The sequence below is a fragment of the Candoia aspera genome, chromosome 6 (assembly GCF_035149785.1).
Source record: "Candoia aspera isolate rCanAsp1 chromosome 6, rCanAsp1.hap2, whole genome shotgun sequence".
NCBI classification, from domain to species: domain Eukaryota; kingdom Metazoa; phylum Chordata; class Lepidosauria; order Squamata; family Boidae; genus Candoia; species Candoia aspera.
The window spans coordinates 89930054-89953774 of record NC_086158.1 but is presented as its reverse complement, the minus strand read 5'-3'; the positions used below and the strand labels follow the sequence as shown (position 1 = coordinate 89953774).

General features: G+C 38.9%; 1 protein-coding gene across 2 annotated transcripts in view; it reads right to left on the bottom strand.

The window, feature by feature from the left end:
• The window catches only part of ADK (adenosine kinase), a 259216-nt gene that overhangs the window by 118598 nt on the left and 116897 nt on the right, over positions 1–23721 (bottom strand). For both annotated transcript variants that reach the window (XM_063307666.1, XM_063307667.1), the window contains exons 5-6: positions 9938–10110; positions 7422–7530 (exon numbers count right to left, since the gene is read on the bottom strand). In XM_063307666.1, coding sequence (XP_063163736.1) covers positions 7422–7530; positions 9938–10110 — 282 coding nt within the window. The remainder of the gene's footprint in view (positions 1–7421; positions 7531–9937; positions 10111–23721) is intronic.

Genomic DNA, 23721 nt, shown 5'->3' with positions numbered 1-23721 from the left:
TTTTCAACGGTCATATTTGCACCAAACTGAGGAATGTTCACGGCATCTGCTAGACGAAGTCACTCGACTGTGCTCAGAGTTAGACTCCAGCTGGGCAGATCCTCTGGAAATGACTGAGACATGTCTGCGCCTTGTTATCTGGGAGGGAGTTTGAGCAGTTGGCCCTGAGGAAGTGGGCAGAATCCTTGTGGTTATGACCTTGTGACTGCAGGGGTGCTGCAACAACCTTAACTTCTGGGACCAGGTGTAAGTACCATTTGTTCAGTGCCACTGTAACTTTGAACGGTCGTTGAACGAATGGTCATAAGTCGAGGACAAGACTATTTTCCCCCACAACAACTCAATGACGGAAGTTGGGCTGAGAGATGGTGACTGGCCCAAAGTTTCTCAGTGAGCTTCCATGGCTGAGGGTGGACTAGAATGTGGATTTCCCTGCTAGAGGGAGGGAGGATCTCCCTGCTCCTCCCTAGACCAATGCCTTAACCATTACACCACCCCAGCTACTGTCATTAATCAGGCTCTCTATTGGGTCCGTATCTGGAGCATAAACAGAAAAATTCATAAGCACAATTCAACACTTCATTTTGAAGCACATTTCAGCCTTCCTAGGAATATAGCCAATGGTGTCCAATACATGTCATGCCAAAAAGGTAGTAAGTCACAATATAGAAGGTGATACCTTCATGCTGAGTTATTCATGGAAGAAAATCATAAGATTTCCACATGGAAGAGCTGCTTTTACCCTAGAAATAAATAGGAAAACAGCAAAGGTTCCAGCAACGTCTATTATTAAGCAGTCTGTGATGATGAGTTATTTGAGCAGCTTTCATTTGCCTCAGTGGTCCTTTTTTAAAGAACTATAATGGCTCTGCTAATTACCTACAAAGACTCCAGCTGAAGCACTTCAGGACTGCCTACATCAAGTTTAGAATACATCTTCCTGATCACAGAAGGGAAACTGTCTGCATGCAAGTGGGGCTACTCTCCAGGGCTGTCACCGAAATATGAAAACAATATTTGCATGCATACAAAAACTGTACCTTTCCCTTCTTTCAACAGTATTGATGATGATGCCAAGACCGTTGTTTTTACTATGTGACAATTTTTAAAGTTAATTAGGTAGCAGAATTGGTCTAGGCAGCTAAAAAAACGAAGAAAAAATATATTCTACTTATCTGATTGGTTTGACTGTTCTTACTTCTTCTGTACTGGCCTACTGCAGAATCATCAAATTCTAAAGTGGAAGGGGCCACGGAGGTGATCAAGACTAAGTCCTGCTCACTGTGGACATCCACATCAAGGCATCCCTGAAAGATGGCCATCTAGCCTATGCCTGGACACACCAATGAACGAGTGTCCATTTTCTTCTTGTGTGTCTATGCATTAGTTACAGTCCTAACACTGATGATGTTACCTAGTTGGGTAATGAAATGTCTGCAAGCAAACAACCAAGCTCAGAGAGCACCAAGGACTCCACTGTTCAACCCTGAGCTACATATAGTCTCTTCTACTGGAACTGATTTTATACCCTTTTTGTTTGTGCAAACAATCAATCAGTAGCTTTGAATAACAATGAGTTCTCCCAGTTGACTTAAGTACCTTTGTGATATAGAGAGGGATTATAAATAACTGAAATTTACTCCTAGCTGCCCCTGAAATATACTTTTTAGCATGAGATACTGTCTGAACAAAACCAATGTTTCAGTAGAATACATCTAAACTTCAAATTCGGGGAGAATTCCATGCTCTTGTCCACCTTTTTCCAAACCCATTTCTACTGAAAGTAAGACAATTTCAGTTATATCAGATATCAAATAATCTTGAGTCAAGCCTCAGTCAAGAAAAGATAACCATCTCTGGTTCTATCATGTGAAGGAACTATCCTTTTCCTGCAAAATCTAAAAGCATATTCTGACTCAACACTGCTTTAGTGAGGTTTTTTTTCCTACATAAAGCAAGAACTGACATATATCCACATTCAGTCACCCGGCATGTTCTATTAAACGAAGTTATAGAATTCAAGCAATTGAATTTCTGGATTTCAAAATCTTCTCTGAGAAATAGTGTGGCCTTTTACTTGCCTCTTGTGAGTGTGGAATATATTTATTTATGCAGTTCTATAGCTTGGAAAAGACATGCTGGATCTCGAACCATTATACCAGTAAAAATTACATGCTGTGCTCATCTGGCTGTAGGTATCTGTCAAGTGCAAAATTGTACATAACCATTTTCAAAGTAATAATGATGTTTTATCATTTTAATTACAAAGCTTTGAAAAATTCCCTGAAGGATGTATGTTGGGGTGGTCTAAATTAACTGTAGCGCTATAGCCCAAGGGTAGCTAAAATAGACTGAGCTACCAAATTTCATAGTAGTTATAGCAGCTGTCTTCTGGCCTCAGGGATATTTGGGTATTTAACAAGCAGACAGCTTGGCACTAGCCTCTGATTAGCAACATGCTAGGATGGCTGGATAGAATTTGCAGAGGCTCCATTGTTCAGCATTTGATTAAACATCTGGAGAATTTTACCATTATGTTCTTCTCACATATTCACTTAGAAAAATCCTGCAAGGGCTGTCACGTGTTCCCAGATTTGACTAACAAGATACGGAATCAAATTCCACTGTGCAGTAAAAGTGACTATTTTAATAAGGTGGGAAGAGGGGGAAATCTAGCTTACAAAAAGAGCAAAATGTGAACGTAATTCCTTCTAATTTAGCTCTAAAATATTTTCAGTTTAAAAGATTGCAAGGTGAGAATATAAACTGCAGGATTGGTTTTATTGCAGCTAATTTTATTTATTTATTTATTAAATTTTTATCACTGCCCATCTCCCCCCAAAGGAGGGACTCTGGGGGGAGTAAATTGTAATTGTGAAACAAAGAATCCAGAAACTTTTAAAAAATACTAAAAATTGGGCACTAGCATCTAAAACACCTCAGGAATACACCCTTTAGGAAATCATGCTACACAGACTACACACACCCTTATTCTTCCCTGCCTTTGGCTATTTTTTTAAAAGCGTGCATCAACAATTATTGTCAAAGCACCCAAGGCTCTACCAACGGCCATCTTCCTCTGGAAGTATGTTCTTCTACTCTCTCCAACCCATCTGAGGGAGTAAGAGTTGATGTTTTATTCAAAAGAGCTGAAAAAAAAATGGTTGCACAATAGGTTAATTCAAAATGGCGGCATAGAAAATGCATCTGTCAGTGGGGATCAAATTACAGGGCAAGCGCCTGGTGGGCCTGAGAAACACAAGGCTTCTGCATTTCTACAGCATGCGCACATGCATGTGTTTAAAGGGGTGGGAAAGGAGCTAAGTATCTGCACTAACCTCCAATTAAAGTCAATCATAAAAACAGCCTATTTAATGAGTGCAGATTTCTTTGGGTAATTATAACGCCAACCACTTTTTCCCTCTTTTAAATCTGTAATTCTGTCTTCTTGTTATTGCTTGCTTTGTCATTAATTGCCTCAGGACCTTGATTTCCTAGCAACAGACTCTGCCACCAAACATTTGGCTCTTGTTCAACATTTTCTTTGTGAAAATCACACGGTGGTTCCTGGGCAGGAGCAACCAGGCTTTTCTGTAAGTGCTCTAATCGGGCTGTCTTTTCTCGGAAGCAAAAGGAAATTTAGCTGCAGTTTCAAGGCTGTACAGATTGAAGGAAAAGAATCTGGTAATTTCTCAAGATGCTATCAATAGCTTCCGTGGGCGTTTCAATGTAAGGAGGCCATTCCACGCTCGCTACAGATAAAAACGGGTTCTGTTCCACCTCCACTGCAAGACTCTTGAATGTGATGTGTGTTGGTTGGTCTTAATTGCTTCTGTTGTTTTTTTATGTTCCAAAGGGGTGTTTTATTTTATTTTTTATTTTTTATTCCTTATTTTCAAGTTCCTTGAAATTGTAAGTTGCCCAGAGTCACTCTTGTGCATTGGGCAGCCATATAAATCTAATACAACAAATAAATATATTTTAATATGATTATTCCATTGGCTGTAGGTGGGGTGACAAAGTGACTTTGGTAATGTAATGAGTCAGATTAAGATACAGAGAAGTAAATGTAGATGCTTACTATTTTATTCTTAGAGAGAGCCTGACAAACATGTCCATAAGGGCACTGAAAGAAAAGCCATCAAGGATAGAAAATGGGTGATGTTCCTCAAGATCTAAAGAGTCACAGGATGTGCTGAGCTTTTGTGAACTCCTGGATTAAGATTCATATGTTGTTCAATTAAACTATTAACTGTTAATGCAGCAGCACCGTCTGAATGACCTCATTAGTGCAGGACTGCTTGCATCACAAGAATAAGGCATCATTGAAAAAAGCATAACAAGGCCTATCAGCAAGAGATATTAAGTACAATTAGCTTTAGTTGAGTGAGCAGCCCTCAAGGACTCTGCTGTTCCATCACAGAACCTGTCCTGATTACCAGGAAACACACTGAGACAATGACTTGGTCTCTAATATTTATTAGTAGTACTTAACAAGAATCCTAACAAACTGAGGAAGCGTGGGAAAACCCCGCCATATAAACCCCAAAGGTTAAGGCGGTCCCGATCTGTGTCTCTTTGAATGGCTGAACAGTTCCTCAGTGCTACGCATGCGCTTGACAGTCTGGGTGGGAGCCCCCTGCTCGCCATCCTTACTCATGACAGAACCCTTATCCTGACCTGCACATTGCAGAACGAGCACTGCAGGAAAGGTGTGGAGTCAGGGTATATTCCATCGTTATACTGCTTTGTGTAACCCTTGCAAGCAATTTACTTGATGATTGTAAAGGGACAATTTCAGTCATATGCAAGAATCAACAACAGCTGTGCAAAATTTAGAGCAGTTCAAAATACCAGTCTGGAGGAACATTAACACTAGCTGAAGAAAATAACATTTTTAATGAATTTGTTCCTCTTGGATAATCTTTTCTTTCCTTTTCACATTTTCACCAGCTGTTCCTACAGACCTCAGGTAATATGATGGCAGCGACTGTCATTAATACATTGCACTCACATTATTTGTTTTTATCTCTTGGTATTGCTTTCTATACTCTGAATCACAGAATGTAGGACTAGGGAGGACCTTAGACATTGTGTAGTCTAAACCCGCTCAGTGTAGGAATCCACTAAGTCATCCCCAAAATGTGATCACCCACCAACCCATTTTCACACCACTATCAGTGGGAGTCCATCACTGGTCAAATCGTTTTGCTGCTTAGTAGCTCTTATCATCAGGGAACTTTTCATGGTATTTAGCCTGAATCGCCTTTCTTTTAATTTCAGCCCACTGCTTTTGGTCTCAACAGAGAATATGCCTTCCCAGAGGTATTCATGGGAAAGGGGGTCAAAAAAGTCAAGATGACAGCTATGACCCAATGACTGAAGTTCTACACCTTTTTTACATATATTGCATACACAATGCATGTTAAAAAGGAGAGGGGCTTCTACTGCATTCTTGTGGGCACCATATAGACTTTCTGACATCCCCCCACAGACTCTCTGGTCTGGCCCCCCTGCACCTGACAACCTTTTCACATATTACCGTGAACAGTGATGTCTTTAAAACTCAGCACTTCTCTACTTAAGTCTGCTACTGTCTGCTGATCCTGACTAAGATTCTCTTGTAACAGATGATATAGACCATGTCTAGGAATCCATTTTTTTCTTGCCAACTCCATCACAACCAGTTATTCATTTCCAGGATCCTGCTTTTCCTTCAAATCCCTTGACCATCAGTGAGGAAGATGAATGAAAAGACTCCCTATGCCTCAAGCTCCTTCACCCTCACCTTCACCTTGTAATCCTCTGAAGTATTTGCTCTCTTCTAACAATGTCATTTGTCTCCTGATGGACAGAAGCAGTGACAGCAATCAGTCAGTCTGATGAGCATGTGTAATCTTCATCCCAACTCCTGGATACCCACACTGGGACAATTGCACACTTCTTGTGATATCCACAGTAGTCAGCCTCCCACCACCAGTACACTTTTTCCCCTCCTTAGAAGGGAGCTTTTGTGTTTCTTTGGATCTTTGCAGAATTCTTTAAGTTCTGTGAACTATTATAGAAAGTATGGGATGAATGAATTATCTCAGGTGAGTTCACTTTCCAGAGCTTCAAACTGGTGGAGCAGCACCATGGACCTTCTCTTAGTTTTTCATTCTTTCTTGCCATATTCACTATTCTCTTCTTCTTCCTTTGGGTCTTCTTCCTGTCTCCTCTGCTCTTGAACAACATCCTGGGCTATTCTCTTTTGGAGATCTCATCCCACCAGCATTCTGTATGCTATTTGTGAACTCTCCACTTTCCTCTTGGAAGTTTTAGAGAAGGGAGGCTGGCCTCCAGTGTTGGCCACTTTCTCCTCCAGCAAGTGACAAGCTTGATTTGCAAGAGGTGGACTCCACATACTCTTCTGATCAGAAAAGAAACACACCACACACCTGGCAAGTTACCACCATTGCCTCCTTGCTGTCCATTCTTTCCACAGGATCTTGAGATCTGCTTGTAGCGCCCCTGCTAAACACCCTCACTTCCTGATTATTCTGTTTGCCTGGTTGGTTGCAAACTCCTAGTTGCCTATCCTCTTTGTAAAAGGCATTGGCTGAAACTGAGCTAGCTAGTCGTAAGATCAGTGAGTCAGCCCCTCCCCATCAGACCATATGTTCAGGCATAGACCTCAGCAAGAGAAACATACAATCCACCAAAATCAGCTAATCAATCTCCCCCAAACTCATATTGGCTTCACAACTCACTATGGTCACAAGCTCCCAACTAATAGTCTTCTTTCTAAAGAGCAATCACTGTGACTGAGATTTGCTAATTATATTTAACAATATTGTACTGATTCAAAATTCAAAAGGTAGGCTATAGAAGTATGTACATTTGTTTTTCTTATTTCTTGGATATGAAGAAAGTAATCTTCAAAACTAATCATGCTGGTTTTAATTAATTTTTGAAGTTTCTGTTTTTTATATTTTTAAAAAATTCTGCAAATTTTAATTTTTTTTAGTTCTTTGGATGCCTTGTGGTAGAAAAGTGGGATAACAATATTCTAGACAGATAGTCTCTTGCATGGTTGTATGAAAGAAGGAACATCCTCCATTATTCTCATCCCTCAGCATTTTTGTCTACATTCAAGAAACTAAGCAAGATTATTCCATACTGTATTTCAAAAACAAATACTAATGTAGGAAACATCAGGAAAATAATAATTTATGGGTTCTTCCCAAGGTAAATAGGCTAACAGGCAGCTTAAACAATTAGTGTATAAAAACATTAATATAAATTAATCAAGCAGAATAGAATATAAATCCATACTTTCCCCCCTTCATTCCTGAGATATGGTTTGCAGTAAATGTAATTTATACATCAACAATTCAAAGTCTGAATGCAAGTGAATATTTTGCAACATTAACCACACTTACTGCAATATAATAAACTTTAGCTTTTTCCACCAACTTCCAGTTCTTCTCCACATCAAGATGTTTTTCCTTCTTATAGCAATTAGCAGCAGCCAAGTTAGCAATCAGAGACCTAAAAAAAAATCATTAAAACAAGTCAGCTTTCTAATCCCCTCTTGGAATAACTACAGTCTCCCTACCACTCCTTAATTATTTAATCAAGAAATTTATTGAATGTCACCAGAGACCATGCCATATAGTCTACTAAGATGCTACCTAACCATTAAGCTATGAGCTGCAGTTCCATTTCTTCAATTAATATATACAAGCATTACCAGGCTGAGAATTAGGAGCTACACATTCATCCCAGTCTGTTGTATTTAGTTGCTTTTTTCTCTAATAGCCAGCTTGGGCAGCTGAGTGCCTAATGTGAATGGAAGTGAATCAAGATAGCCAAAAGAACCTAGTGACTGATACACTCAAGGAAATATAAAGGATTTTTCAATTAGAAGTGAAAAAAAGAATTAAGACTATCAAAGAGCCTGACTAGTTTGCTTCCAAAATAAAAGGTGTGCTGAGGAAATCATGTGGAAAACAAGGGAGAGAAATCAGTGGAAAAGAATCTGCTCAAACCTTAAGAATCTAGAGGATGGGGTAGAGGCATCTTTGCAATCTTCAGGAATCTTTCAAGAGACCGAAGGGGCTAAGAACACATTTTTGTCTTTCCCACTTTTACAGACTACCCCATCCTGCAGTCATATAATTACAAAAAGGTAGCAGGGAGAGAAGGGGTGGGGGGAGTGATGTTGCGTGGCCATGACATCCAATGCAAAATGATACAAGTACGTGGTTGATGTTCTTTCCATCAGGATATGCACAATGACATTTTGATGTCATCACGGCTTCACTGGCAGGCCAATGAACCTGCCCCAAACTGGTTTTCTACCTAAAGCAGAGAAAGGACAGGGAAAGTGAGGGGAAGAAGCAAAAAGGAATTATTCCCCCACTTTTCCTTTTATTAGAGACTGGGGAATACACTGCACAATTTTGTTGCTGGTCTTACTTGATTAATTTGCCCATAGCAGGAGACAGAACAAAGCTGACTTTGAAAGAATTAAACAGGGTTGGCATAGTTAGTATTTGGTTGGAACAGGCCAAGGAAATGCCAGAATTATAGGTAAGATTAGGAAGATTAATCAAGGAAAAGGCAATAAAAAACCACTTCCATACTGCTGCTAAGAAAACAATTTGGCCACGTCCCTTTAGTCACAAAGAGTGAAGTTCTCAAGGGAGTTGCCTTTTTTTTAAAATGCCCTGTATCTTATACCTTAAAAAGATATATTCAAAGTGGGTCCTCTCTTCCATATCTTGGTTGAAAATTTCTTCCAGCTCTATTTGCTAGGACACTGTCAGATATGTACATTTATACCAACACAGTTGAGACTGGCTGGGGAATTCTGGGAATTGAAGTCTACACATCTTAAAGCTGCCAAGCATGAGAAACACTGATTTAGACTGTTAACTGCTCACTCCCACTTTGTGGGGCAAATGAAAGGAGTTGCTAGGAGAACGCAAAATCTCCAGCAGTCTTGAACCAATCCTGTGGTGGTAAAATTCCTTCCCAGACCTGTGAGCCAGAGATGGACTGTGGCCCACACCGAATATTTAAAATAATCATAATTCAAATGAGAAAGCCTGGTTGGTACAACCCTCTTAATCTCCAGGGGTGTATCATAAAGACAAATTATCAGAGATCTTGGTGCTTGCTCTCAAAATGGAACACATTAAATACAATTTCCAACTTCTATGATCAGAATTATCTAAATTCATACAGACTTTTATCGTTTATCTATGTTCTTACTTCGCAAAGCTTCAAACCTGAAATCTACCCACCGCTATTTCACCCAAATCAAGATATAAATTCTTCCCCAAACAAGGAGGGAAAGCCCACTTTTTCAAAATTTTGAGTTCATTAAAAATTAATGTATAAAAATAGTGGAGATAATGCAGTATGCGTTGCTATTCTTATTTTATAATCACAGCGCTTTTTCACAACTGAACAGCAAGCTCTATCTATAGAGTTAATTTAATCATGGAAAGTGCAGAGAAGTAAGAAAACAAATGGAAGTGGATTTATTCTTTTAAAATGCAGCATAGAAAGCAAAGGCATAATTCACAATGTCAACAGCAAGGCAGTTAAGGAGAAACATTATGTGATTTCAATTTCTAAATTAAATCCTTCAATAAACTTGAATGTCAAAATCAGCTGTCTACCGCACATAAATGATCATGATCTCTGGGACGTTTCTTAAATGGAATTAACAAGATGATCTTTAAAAAGTACCTTGGACAAAACTAGATTTATGCCACCCTTTTATTCTAACAAGTTTCTACCGTTATCAAGATAAGCTAAAACTCTGCTTTATCTGCTGAATCAGAGTCCTGGTTCACATCTTTCAGGGTGGAAACACACAGTGGGCTTCCTAGTTCTTCTGCCTCTTTATTCTAAGGAAGAAACTCCTCCGTGGGACGTATCAGACCTGTTGGCACTGGTTATGCAGGCAGCACAAGTCCCAGTGGGTTCCTCACTTTGTTCATAGTAGTGAGCATCCACGTGAGCTTCTTCCGTTTTCCTTTTTAGGATCTCACCAAATTTATCAGTTCCAATGCAGCCAAAAAAGGTTGCGGCTTTGTAAGGAAACTGGATCATCCACTGCAATGAAAACAAAAAGGGAAAAAAAAATAAAATTAAAAACTGCATCTAGATTTCTGTCACACTGTATAGCATGGAACTGTTTTAAAGGCAGAATTAAGAGTTAACATTTTAACATCCTAACTCAACAGATAAGATCTTTAGCTTCAGTTACATCCAGATGGCTTTGAAATGATCTAAGTCTTCAGGCTGTCAAAAGAATCGACAATGGATATATTTTAGGAAAACAGTTGTATAGTTTATTACCAATTTTATATGAAACCAACAATTTACCTAAAATTGGAATGTTCCAGTAAAGCAAAACCAGCAGTTCATTTAGCCTGAAATACACCAAAATAAATGATGCCTAAACAGAATAGTGGCAATAACTAACTTATTCTCACCCCAGAACAACATCTACTTGAGTCTAACCAGGAAAATGAAGAATGCTGAGGTTATACAGATAATGAACAAAGAGACAGAAAAGGAGAAAAATTAACAGAGTTAATAGTTTGCGATGCAAACTCTAGAGGAAACAACCCTCTACAGAACGCAATCGCATTCATCTCCATTAGGCTTACACCAGACTCACAGACTCACCAAAAAGTAGTAAGTGGCCACAGCCACTGAGGACAACTTATACAATCAGTCACACATAGAACAATTACTTCCTTCTTTTTAGTTTTATTAGTACTAACTGTATGTTTGCAAAACATTGAAAAAACAAATCCAGAATGGTAAAAGAAAATGCAAAACAAGCATTCAAAAATACATACAATTAGAGAGTATGTATCAAAGGCACAAAAAGCATCTCTGTAATCTTAAAAGAGAGAGACAGTTATGTGAACTACCTAGAGTTATTACCTCTGTCTAGAAAAGTATCAGTACAGTTGAAGGTAATCAATTAACTATTTTGTTGATATAACCAAAAATGGTAAAATGTGAATAAAGGAGGCACTTGAAGGAGCCTTCAGATCTGATTTTTGAGCCACTGCTATTTCTCACACTTTAAAATCTTACTGATTCAATGAAACATGTACTTCGCTTTGCAGTAGTAAATCTGATAGCTAACAACAAAAATATATTAATGTCTTCTGTTTTAATAGAATATAAATCTTAGGAAAGTTGGCCAAAGCTACATAGAATTCATTATTAAGGAGCGCTGTATGATTTTTCTAATTTCTTTAAGGACTTTTTAAGGGACGCGGTGGCGCTGCGGGTTAAACCGCTGAGCTGTCGATCGGAAGGTCGGCGGTTCGAAACCGCGCGGCGGGGTGAGCTCCCGTTGCTCGTCCCAGCTCCTGCACACCAAGCAGTTCGAAAACATGCAAATGTGAGTAGATTAATTGGTACCGCTTCGGCGGGAAGGTAACGGCGTTCCGTGAGTCATGCTGGCCACATGACCCGGAAGTGTCCTATGGACAACGCCGGCTCCAAGGCTTTGAAACGGAGATGAGCACCGCCCCCTAGAGTCGGACTCGACTGGACTTTACGTCAAGGGAAACCTTTACCTTTTTTTAAGGACTTTTGACCCAAATGAATATTTAACTGGGCATTGTCACCAGAGGTGCTTATATCTAACTATTTATTACAGCTGTTCCAACACAATCTAGAAAGATTTTGATTGATAAAATATGATGTTAAACATGTATTGTAATATCCATTTTTTGTTTTGTTTTAATAGCCTGTTGTTGGTAACCTGAAGTGGGTTTAAAATAAAATTCATGCAACAGTTTCCAATCTCACAGGTCACAACCATCTCCCTATATTTTTTATGCTCTCAAGAGAATTTTTTTTTTAACCACAAGAGTTCTAAAGAATACTGAATCATTTGATCATAGCACCAGTCTTGAATCTTATTGGGAGTATTACTTAAAGGTGTTTAGCAGACTTACTGTAAAGTCTTGCTGAATTGGCCTGATAAACATATTACTTTTTATACAGATTTTATACAGATAATAATAAACCCATTGCTCAACAGTTTAGTTTTTTTTCTTTAAAATGGAAAAGCTGAACAAAAAGCTTTAGGGACCATTAAAATGGTTAGTGTCACAAATAAACAAACATACTGAAAAACATGGGATGAACTCAGGAACAGTATTTCGCATCTACAACCAAAGAAACCCAAATAAAAATTACTACCCCTTCAAATAATAAACTTTGGTGGTGAAGGCCACCCATTGAACTGTTGCCTTTAAAATCTTGGACAGAGGTATCTAATATTGAGTATTGATTAAAAAAAGAAAACCAGAAGATGGGCTGATAGTACCAATGGAGTATTCCAGTGGATGTTATTCTAGCCTTCTGACTGGTTGGAACCCTGAATGAAACCCTCTTATTAGGAAAATACAATATAATGCACCATCTACTGAGTGAGCAAACAGTTCAGTTGCAAAATTCAGCAAGAGAGGTCAACAGAGAGCAACTTTATGAAATTTCTATCTAAGCAGACCATGCATAATTAGCTAACCTGTGAACTGACGCCAAGAGTGAAAAGAAACAAAACAGTCGGCTGGTGGGAGAGAAGATGGATGGACATGACTCTGTATTTGAGGCATGTTGTTTTTCTGCCTACCTAGGCAGAGCGGAGCATGAGTATCCCAGATACCAGATCCTCTCAAAGGCAAGAAGCAAATGAAAGAGCCCAGAGATTCAAAAGACACTTTGCCCTGCTGGAATTAAGCAACAACAACAAAACCACTGCTTTCAGCCACAAGCAAACAACAGCAACAAAACCCTCTGTTGAACAGAAGAACAAGCAGAAGGACTATAACCACCCCTGAAAGAAGACAAAGAGAAGGTTTGAGGCAGTTGAGGTTATGAGAGGAACACAAACAAGTGTCCACCAGCCGGACTTTCTGTCTCTCGTCAACATGAATCAGATTCAACAAGCCCCACAACAGCTACGCCTAAATTGTGATGGACTATAGTAACACATAGTAACATATGGCTGTGAGAGCTGGACCATAAGGAAGGCTGAGCGAAGGAGGATAGATGCTTTTGAACTGTGGCGTTGGAGGAAAATTCTGAGAGTGCCTTGGACTGCCAGAAGATCAAACCAGTCCATCCTCCAGGAAATCAAGCCAGACTGCTCACTTGAGGGAATGATATTATAGGCCAAACTGAAATACTTTGGCCACATAATGAGAAGACAGGACACCCTGGAGAAGATGCTGATGCTAGGGAGAGTGGAAGGCAAAAGGAAGAGGGGACGACCAAGGGCAAGGTGGATGGATGATATTCTAGAGGTGATGGATTCGACCTTGGGGGAGCTGGGGGTGGTGACAACCAACAGGAAGCTCTGGCGTGGGCTGATCCATGAAGTCACGAAGAGCTGGAAGCAACTGAACAAATAAACAACAACAACAGTAACACAGCTGGTTCTCAGGAAGAAGGGAGCACATTCCAAAGAGGGGGGCAGGACAAGAGACAACATAGCCTGGAGATGCAATGTGGGAAGACAAAGAGATTCAGAGTAGCCCTGCCCTAGAGCCTCCCAGGTTATTTCCCTTATGTTAGAGTAGAGTAGAATTAGTCTGGCAAGATTCTGTCTATGTGGCGTGATCAAATAAAGAACTGAAGTTTGGTTGGGCTGATTCCTCATTGTTCTTGGACTAGGCTGGACATAAATGGAGACAAATGAGCAGCTTCCGCTGTGTCACTTCAGACTTCAAAGCTCAAGGAAGGAACAGGTGGGGGCTCTTTAACGGAAGAGGACTGGAAAAGAAAAAGGAAATACTACGACCGGTCAAAATGGTGTCAGTGTAAGAGACCTGGTTTCTGGGGGAAATGGTCTGTATTTTCTGGATGAAGGACTACTATGACACTGGTCCCACATCCCAAAAATTGGGAAGAACGGATTTGGCAAAACATACTCAGCCTGATTAGAAGGGCTTAAAAGAAAATCCCAAGACAGGTTCTGAAAAAAATGCAGAGCTAACCACTTCTGTGCACTGTATAAGAAAGAGTAGCTACAGTGGACCTAGTAAACCACTACAGAAAACAAACAAACAAACAGGAAAGACATCAGCCTATAAGGAATATAGGCTCCATTGCCTAAATACTCAGATTATGGGAAATAAAGCAAGTATGACATAAAAGGAGGCAGAATTCATCTGTACACATTCGGAAATTAGTGCAATGATTAGTAGAAGTCAATATGGATTTGTCAAAAACAAGTTTTAACCAACTAACCTAATCTTATTTTTAAAAATCTAGGAACTTCCTTAGCAGACAGTAGGAATACTATGAACATAATATGACTTGGGTTGGATGGTATGATAATTCACAGATCTGCAGCTAACTTTAAAACTGTAATTAAAAAATGATCATCAAAAGTTCCTAATCAAAGGAAGTACTAAATTGGTAACCACAGGGCTATGGAATAAACTGACTTAGAGTTGCATTTGGCCCTTATTTTCTCAGTGGTTAGGAAGTTTATAAAGACCAATCTTTTTAATTGTTTGAAGATGTAAATAATTGTTTTATCATTAATTTTAATTTGTATTTTCAACTTATATTCTGTTTTTGATTTTAACATTTTGTTAGCTGTCTGGAGTATTCACCATATCAGAAGGGTGGGGTAAAATCAAACCACACCTGGAACTCTGAAACATTTTTATTTGTGATTCTCAGGCAAATATTATGGGAATATTTATTAAATTTACAGATGATACAGAATTGGGCAGAATAGCTAATTCCCTAAAAGGCAGAAACAAAATTCTTAAAGATCTTGATAGGTTAGAGAAATGAGCTAAAATAGCAAAATTAAATTTAAGAGAGATTATTTTAAAACACAGGTACAAGATGGAGGGTTCCTGGTTTATCAATTGTATTCTGTGAAAATTATCTTGGAACAGCAGTTGATCCACACTGAATATTTGGCAAAACGTGACACATAGTTTCAAACCTGGCAAATGACTGGTTTGCTGATTGAACTACTAGACACAGAATAGTGGACTTAAGTTATAGAACAGCAGATTCTAGTTGAATGATAGGAAAAAAATTCTAATGGTAAGAGCAGTTTGATAGTGGAACTAATTAGCTAGGGAGGTGATGGACTCACTGGATGTGTCCAGGCAGAAACTGGAAAGCTCTCTGAGATACTTGAATTCAGATTTCTGCAGTCAACAAGCAGTGGGCCTAAATGGTTCCTCTCAGCACTATAATTCTATGAATCCTTGTTTCTTTAAACTAATATAATTAAGAATCCATACTTTCCTGAACAAATTATATATGTTAAAAGATGTGTGTATTAGTGCTTAACTACCAAGATTTGGTCTACCATATCTGGGCTGCATAAATCCAGACAACCACTTCATGGCAACAAAGAGACTGTGTTCATCCAGATGGTTGCAGCTCTGATACAGGAACCCAACAAAAGATTAGATATAACAGAAAAAACAGCACCATATGAATATATTGCATTGCTGAATTTCAGAGAATCTTACATGCTAACTACTGTAGATAAACCCAGCATGGCTTATGTTTATGCTGAAGATCTTTTCCATCTCAACTACAAGTTATTTTTTCTGTTAAATTTTACAGTATGACATCTGAATGATAACAAAATGGTATCAGTGGGGATTTTCCTTATCTGTTAGATAAAGTTCTGAACTGCAAGCATATATTATTTCAACTTATATATACAACACTTTTTAAACCAGGTGGCAAAGTTTAAGTGAAAATTTATTGACTATGATGAAATATGACAGCCTCTTTCAATTGCCTTTTCCTTCAAGGTGTGCATGATCAAAGCCACAGAGATTTGGGCAAAGTCACATGGCTGCTTATTAAGACTGAAACATCTGGTCATCATTCTCTAACACTGTAAATGCAAAGTTGGCAATAAGGCATACTTCCTCTCTTTTCAAAATCATGAAGGAAATACACATGGCAGATCATTTTAGCCAAAAAGAATCCAGTCTGTGGCATGACATGCAATTACCCCTGCTTTTTAATCATTCTTTCAATCTACTTACCATCATGTGCAATTATATTCAGAAATCAAAAGCTGAGACCCAACTAACTATGTTTCACAATGTTAGGGTACTAAATGAGATACAATTCAGCAATTCTGTGATTTCTTTATCTGTACGTCCTGGAAGAAGAGCTAAGAAGGACACCCAAGAATCAAAATGAGACTTGCTGTGAATTTTGTTTGCCACAATATTTGGACACCATTACTAATTCAAGTCATTTCACACATGCATTTCATACGTTTCTTCTGATACTGACTTCTTTGGGGATTTTCCCACAGCCCTGTTTGCTTCCCATCTAACCAAGCATAACTCTATTTCATTTCTGAGTCCCTACAAAGGTGGCCAAGGGCTGCTAACTATTGAGTTATCAATTATTTATCAAGCACCTTAAATTTTCTAAACACTGTAGGGAAGACGAGGGGAAAATACACAGTGACATCATTTTTTGTCCAGATGTTCATAATGTAAGTGGGAAAGAAAAGAATTCACCAAGAGTAAATTTGCAAACAAGCAAGAAAACAACCTATAGGCATGCCAGCCTATTGGATTGATTTTGCTGCCTACACTTAACCTATATTAATTTGTGGGGAATAATTTACATGGCCCTTCATAAAGATGCAACTGAAACTTATTTGCATGAAAAGTTATTCAGCGAAAAATGTAATGATATATTCAAGTTTAAAGTTAAGCAAACATGTCTAAGCACTCCATAATTTCTGCCAAGTGAAATCTCAATGTTACCCTAGTAGTTACAGGAAAAACACATTGTGTAATTTTTTTTGCTAACTACTCTACTAATATGTTAATGATATCATTACATGATTTTATAAGTATAACAACATGTAATTTATTTATTCTCCATAGAAACAGAGGAAAGGTGCAGAATATGAGGCACTCAAGATGATAAAATGACGGTTAATGCAAATTTATTTCTGCAATATACCATGTTAAAACAAAGTAGCTTCAGGCACTGCATGAATGAAAAATGCTAACAAATTAGAATGTCAGAAGCAAAATTAAAGGAGGAAATTGATGGTTCTATTTACATGGCATTAAAAGGCAGACTTTACTGTAACACTTACCACCCCAACCATTATAGGAATTAACACGGCAGCACAAGGAGCAACCCTAAACAATCTAAATTTGATTGAAAAATTAAAACCTATGAAAATGCAATGACTATTAATCAAGCTCGTATCTTGGAAACAAACTGATTTTGCCTACCAACAGCCGTCATTCTTATTTTCTTTCTTTGATTTCATGCCACTTACAACTGTGGTCTGCTCTCTTTGAATCTGTAACTATGGCAAAGTAATTATGTGGGGCACAAATCTATGTCAGACACAAATGCAGTGGCTGGGAAATTATTATTTATTAGATTTATCTCTCACCTTTATGTAGGAAAGAATGAGTACTTGCAGCTAGGGTCAATCCTAGGAAATAGGAAAGGAAACAGAAAATAGGAGGCAGGACTATTAGGTATGTTCACTGCCTTGAATCATACAATATATAAAAAAGGTGAGATAAAAACATCACCATCATCATCATCCCAACTGTGTGGATTTGGTTTTTTCTCTCCCACAGGTACCATAGAAATCTAGCAGCCACCAGAAGCTTCAGCCTTTCGTATGAAGCCACCTATTGTGTTGTGTTGCGTTGCATTGTATTGTATTTAATTGCAAATGAGCTCATAATATTTTAAATTACTGGCTATTAAACAACATGCTATTTATTTATTCAACACAAGTTTTTAGCCACACATAACAGTGACTGAACATGTATTTTAAACAACCCAGTGAGGAGGATTCTTTCTTCTCGCTCTCAAATTCTCAACTTTGGACCTGGAATTTGCCAAATCGTTTTACTTTGTGAGTCTGGATTAGCATTTGCCTTCTTAGAATCAAAGGAAGCCTGGGATACAGTGAAATAGCTCATCTAACAACACAGAAATCCTGGAGGAAAGTTCCTGATATTTAATCTACCAATTCGGGATATATTGGTTACAAGATAATTCTTTTTATTTATAAATACCTTATTCGTATTTATATCTTGCTTTTTCTCTCAGAGGCAATTTACAGGGACCACCTCTTCGAATGTTATCCCCAGAATATGCTATTCATATGTTATTCAATTCCATATGAAGCCGCAGGAGATGGGCATCGGGGGATCCGAAGCAAAATGCCATCGGTCCTGCTCTGTTCTGTTTCTCTAAATCAGGAATGATGGTGTGTTATTTAGACTACTGCTTGAGCACAGTGGCAGATCTGATCAGGGCTAACACGCTGAAATCCCAAGACAGGAGTACTGCAGATGAATGGTTTCCAATCAAAGAGAGGCTCAATTCTTCTCGGAAGGAGCAAGCTTCCAATTGCTGGCACCCATCTTTTTTTCTTTTACTAGAGGCCCAGGTGATATCCGAGGCTAGGAGTGCTTACTGCCAGTTTGGTCTGGCATGCCAGCTACATCTGTTCCTGGGCAGGAGTATATTGCCTTGTGATTCAAAACTAGCAACCTCAAGTGGATTAGTATAATAGATTATTTATTTATTTTCTATCCTGCCTGTATTATTTTTATAAATAACTCAAGGTGGCAAACCTACCTAATACTCCTTCCTCCTCCTCTTTTCCCCACAACATTCTATGTGGGACTGCCCTTGAGACCCTTCCCAGAGCTAGTATTTATTTAGAATGTTTATTTATTTATTTAAAATGTGTATTTATTTAGTGCTTAGGCTACAGTGTGGGGTACACACCACATACGTTTTATACTTGTGCAAGAAGATCTGCACTGGGTGCCAGCCAGTTCCCAAGGCAGATTGAAGGTGTCAGTATTGTTGTACAAAACCCTAAGGACTTTGAAGAGGTCTTAACTGCCTCAGCCTCCTGGCCACCGATTCTGGAAGAGGTCCTGCTCTGTGCTGAGGCTGATGGGTTGCCACTTGGCGGTGCCACACAGGAGAAGTTCTCTCTGGTGGCACCAGTCTTGTGCAGTGACCTCCTCCTTATGCTCTATCATGCCTGGTGCTGGTCTGTTTTAGGCATCCTTGAAAATTTATCTTTTTAAGTTGGCCTTTCCCAGCCATTAACTCCCTTTCAGATTTAACTCGTAAGAGAATGTTTTTAATTACTGGCTCCGTCAACCACACTGGGATATTTTGTAATGAGAAGTGGTGTAAAAATATTTTAGTGAAATACATAAATATAAAATTAAATACACTAATAAAATATACTAAAATAAAACACACTATGTTAACCAAATGTGGCCAGTTTGAAGATGTTATATTGATTTTATACAAATGCCAGAGATATTTCTATATCCCATTCTTAAATTTCACACAGATTGAAGTACTGCAAGATCTCATGGTAGTTGTGTAAAGAACAACCATGTGTTTCTGATTTTGTAGTACATTTTATGTTTGCTTCTATGAAATTACATCATTTTATCTCGACTGTTAACAATTTACCTTTTATTCTGGATCTACGTTTTATTTTATGATGACCCATTGCAATGTACAATAAAATTTGAGTAGACACAAATACATACAGAAACTGATACGGCAGGATGAAATAATATTGAATAAGGAAATTTAAGAATCTATTTCCCCCCGCAACCTCTCCCCACTCCTTGAAACAACTTTTAATGCTTAAAACTTCTGTGTATAGGCACATGAAACCCTATTTTCTCAACCCTCAATTACATGCTGGCATGGCAATTATGGGTTCTAGGTTTACAAGCAGTACAATGGGTGATTAGTATTAAGTACAAATAGTCCTCGGTTAACAACCACTTGTTCAGTGACCATTCTAAGTTATATAGTGCTGAATGAGTGGTACTTACGACCAATCCTTGACATTCCAGCTGTCCCAGCACCCTCACGGTCATGTGATTGCAATTCAGGTGTTTGGCAACCAGCTTAACAATGGTTGTAGTGCCCTGCGGTCACGTGATTGCCATTTGTGCCCTTCCCTGCCAGCTTTCCACAAGCAAAGTCAATAGAGAAGCCAGCAGGGAAGGTTGCCAATCGTTCTGGTAAGTCTCCCACCCCTGGCAGCCACCGCCTCCATCCTGCCATGCTTGCCCCTCATGCTCCCTTGCGCACTTTCCCCCACCCTGCAGCAGCCACCCCAAGTCCCGCTGCGCTCATGCCACGCCCGCCCCCCACACCCCTCCCACACTCTGCAGCAACCATCCCAAGCCTCACTGTGCTCACACAGCATTGGCCACCCGCGCACCCCTGCACATTCTCCCCCACCCAGCAGCAGTCACTCACCTGCCTGCCTGCCTGCCTGCTTGCGAGACTCCTGGGATTTGCAACTCCCTGCCAGTTTCCCCACCCACTTTGATTGTTGGAAGGTGGCAGGAAGTTGCAAGGAGGTCCTCTGTTAATGATCTGTGATCCTTTCTTAGCAACGGCAACGGGGAGTGCCAGGATTGCTGTCACTAAGTGATGCAGTCACATGACATTGCGCTTTATGACATTGCTTAGAGATGGAAATTTCAGTCCCAATTACTGTCATTAACCAAGGATGGCCTGTATTTATTTATTAAGTGTATAGGCCATCTCTGGGTGGCTTACAGGATGCATCAGTAAAACAACAACAGTAACAAAAACCCTACAGATTATATAATTCAAAAGAAAGGTCAAAGAAAAATAATGACCAATCAAAACATCGCGCAAGGGTCTACCCCCGCTTCTATCTCAGGGCTGGGGACAGAGCCAGATTTTAAGGGCTCACTTAAACAGGGCTGGTTCTATCACAGCAAAGCCAGAACTGAAAACACCAGCAGGGTGTAACACAACTCAGCAGGCAACATAGCTATTGCTGCCTTTTATCTGCAGACAATATCACTTACATTCAAGTAAACCTTACTCTCATGTCATTTACAAAATCCTATCTCCTACTCTTGTTTATGTGTTCATTTTGCTTTCCATTACTTAAAATTTCCCATACATCGCTGACAGAAAACTAGACTTCCCCTTCACATCGCTACTGAATTTGGCAACTGATCAGAGAACAGTCTTTCGTTTTTACACCCATTCCATTTCTTCTGTACATCATCATTTTCCACATATATTCAGTTGCTTTACAGTTTTCAGTTACTTAAATTTGTTTCTAGAATCCTTTTTTTGGCTTCATGCTTCTAAAGGAGGTGAAATCATGATTTTGTACCTGCTTTTCCTTTTTTTGCAATTGCTTCAAAAATACTTTTGTTAACAATAACCTTGTTTTCAAATGTCTCCCTGCTGACAAATGAGCTGATGATATTGTCCAGAAGTATTTGAACAAGCCAAAAGATCAATACATAAATTAGTATTTATTAATGGTACTCTTTCATAACTATCTTTTTACAGTTTTACTGTACTTTCTATGGTCTAACTGAACAAAATGTGGACCTGAATAAGGAAAAAGTCACAATATTTAGCAAATTTTCTAAATTCCTCTGAACAAACTGATGCTCATTATAAATAATAACAATTTATGGCAATGTTATTAGACAAATTTCACAAGAGACAAAGAGCTGAAAGATACCACAGAATCGTCTGCTGCAACTCCCTGATCAGTTCTACTATGGTACCTCTGACAGATGACCATCCAGCCTCAGTCTGAAGTCTTCTAGCAAAAGAGAGCTCAACCTTGTTCAGTAGCTGACAGCTAGCACAGGCAGGATAGGTAATGACAAGCATACAGCAAGATAAAATACAGTAAAATTCAATAGAACACCCATACAAATATGAATAAAATGTAAGTAGATATTATGAACATTAAATCTATAAAATCTATAAAACTAATCTAAATAACTAAACCTATGGGACCTATTAACCTATAAAAGTAAAATCAAAACAAAATCTCTGTTAAATTGGTGTATTAAAACCAGTATTTATACTAAGGTACAACAAAAATAATACGTAAGTTATAATGTCTAATAATACAATGTGTAATAGGTATGAAATACCAGGGTACATATTCCATACACTCACAGACCATTAAGCAGTTAGTCTCTTTTGGTATCAGAGACATTCAGAGAGACTGTATCATTTCTACCAGACAGTAGATACCAAAGATAAAATTGAATCTGGGTGTCCCGGACAATTTGCTAATAATGCTGTTAAGCAGCATGCACAAATATCTCTGTAAAAGGAATAAAACAGGAAGAAATGAGCATCAGTCTTTACATTACCCATTCCACACAGGCAAAGTCATTCATTATTAGGAATTATACTTTTCCAGAACAGCAGTAGGTAAAATATTAAATTCTGCTAGCGTCATAGCTCATCTATATTTAGATATTTCAATTTGTCTCAAATATCTGGCTGGGCTAAAATTGAAGGGTTGAGCACCTAAGTGGACCCCTACCAGCACACTAGATTGAACTTCCTGTCTTTCTATATCTGTTCTTCTCTTCCTTAGCTTGGCTATACCACATCTATGACATTTCCCTGATTGACTAAGCTAATAACACTATCAGGTAAGGAAATAAATTTAGTCTGGCATGATTTATTTGCAACAAACTCATGCTGGTTGCTGTTAATTGTAGCATGCCTATCCAAGTGTTCACAAACATGCTGCTTGATAATCTGTTTGAAGAAAATAAGATGTTAAGCTGAGAAGTCTGCAGTTTCTTGGGTTTTCTTCCTTCTTCCTTTTGAAGATGTGAGTGACAATTGCTTCCCACCAGTCTTCTGAGACCTTACCTGTCCTTCAAGAATTCTCAAAGAGTACCAAGAATGCTTCTGTGATCACATCCTCTAGTTCCTTTAGTATCTGGGGTATAATCTATCAGGTCCTGGAGACTTGCATTCATTTACAGTGGCTAAGTTCCCTCTTACCCTCTCCTTGTCAATCCTCAATTGTACTTTGCCTCTCTCCATAGTGACCAGCTAGGGCTCCATTTCCCTTCTGCGATAAGACAGATGCAAAGTAAGAACTAAGAAGTTCTGTCTTCTCATCACCACCACTTTCCCTTGTGACGGATCTTACATTTACTTTGGCTTCCTTTTATTTCTAACATACCCAAAGAACACTCTTTTGTTATTTTTTGGTATCTCTCATAACTTCAGCTCAAACTGAAGTTCAGATTTTTTGACAGAGTTCCTGTAGTTTCTGGCATTCTTGTTTAGTTATGTACCCATCTTTCCATTTTCTTCATGTGTGTCTTTTCTCCTCAGCATTTTAGAGAGCTTTGCACATATCCCTGCTGGCCTCTTCAGATTTCTCCCATTTTTCTCTCTTTTAGGTTTTTTTTTTGGGGGGGGGTATTGCACCTTCAGTATCTTATTTATAGGATTTCTCATCCTTGCTTTAGAAATTGAAGCCACCACATCTGACCGTCCTTTCCTCAACGTTCATCAAAACCCTCTCTCCTGAAGACCAGTATGCAGCTATGACTGTTCTCAACTCCTCCTCCAGTAAATATCACAGACTCAAGGATAATATGATCACTTTCCCCGCAGGTGACCCTCACCTTCACTTCTTCACCCAATTCCTCCCTTTTGGTCCCAGATAGATCCCCTGGTTCTTTCTTCCACCTTCCACCAAATGAAGTTGTCAATGAGAGAGGAGAAATATTTGTGACTTTTGACTCTTGGCTGAGTTAGTATCTCAGCAGATGTTAGGGTAACTGAAATCTCCCATTATCACAATCACACATC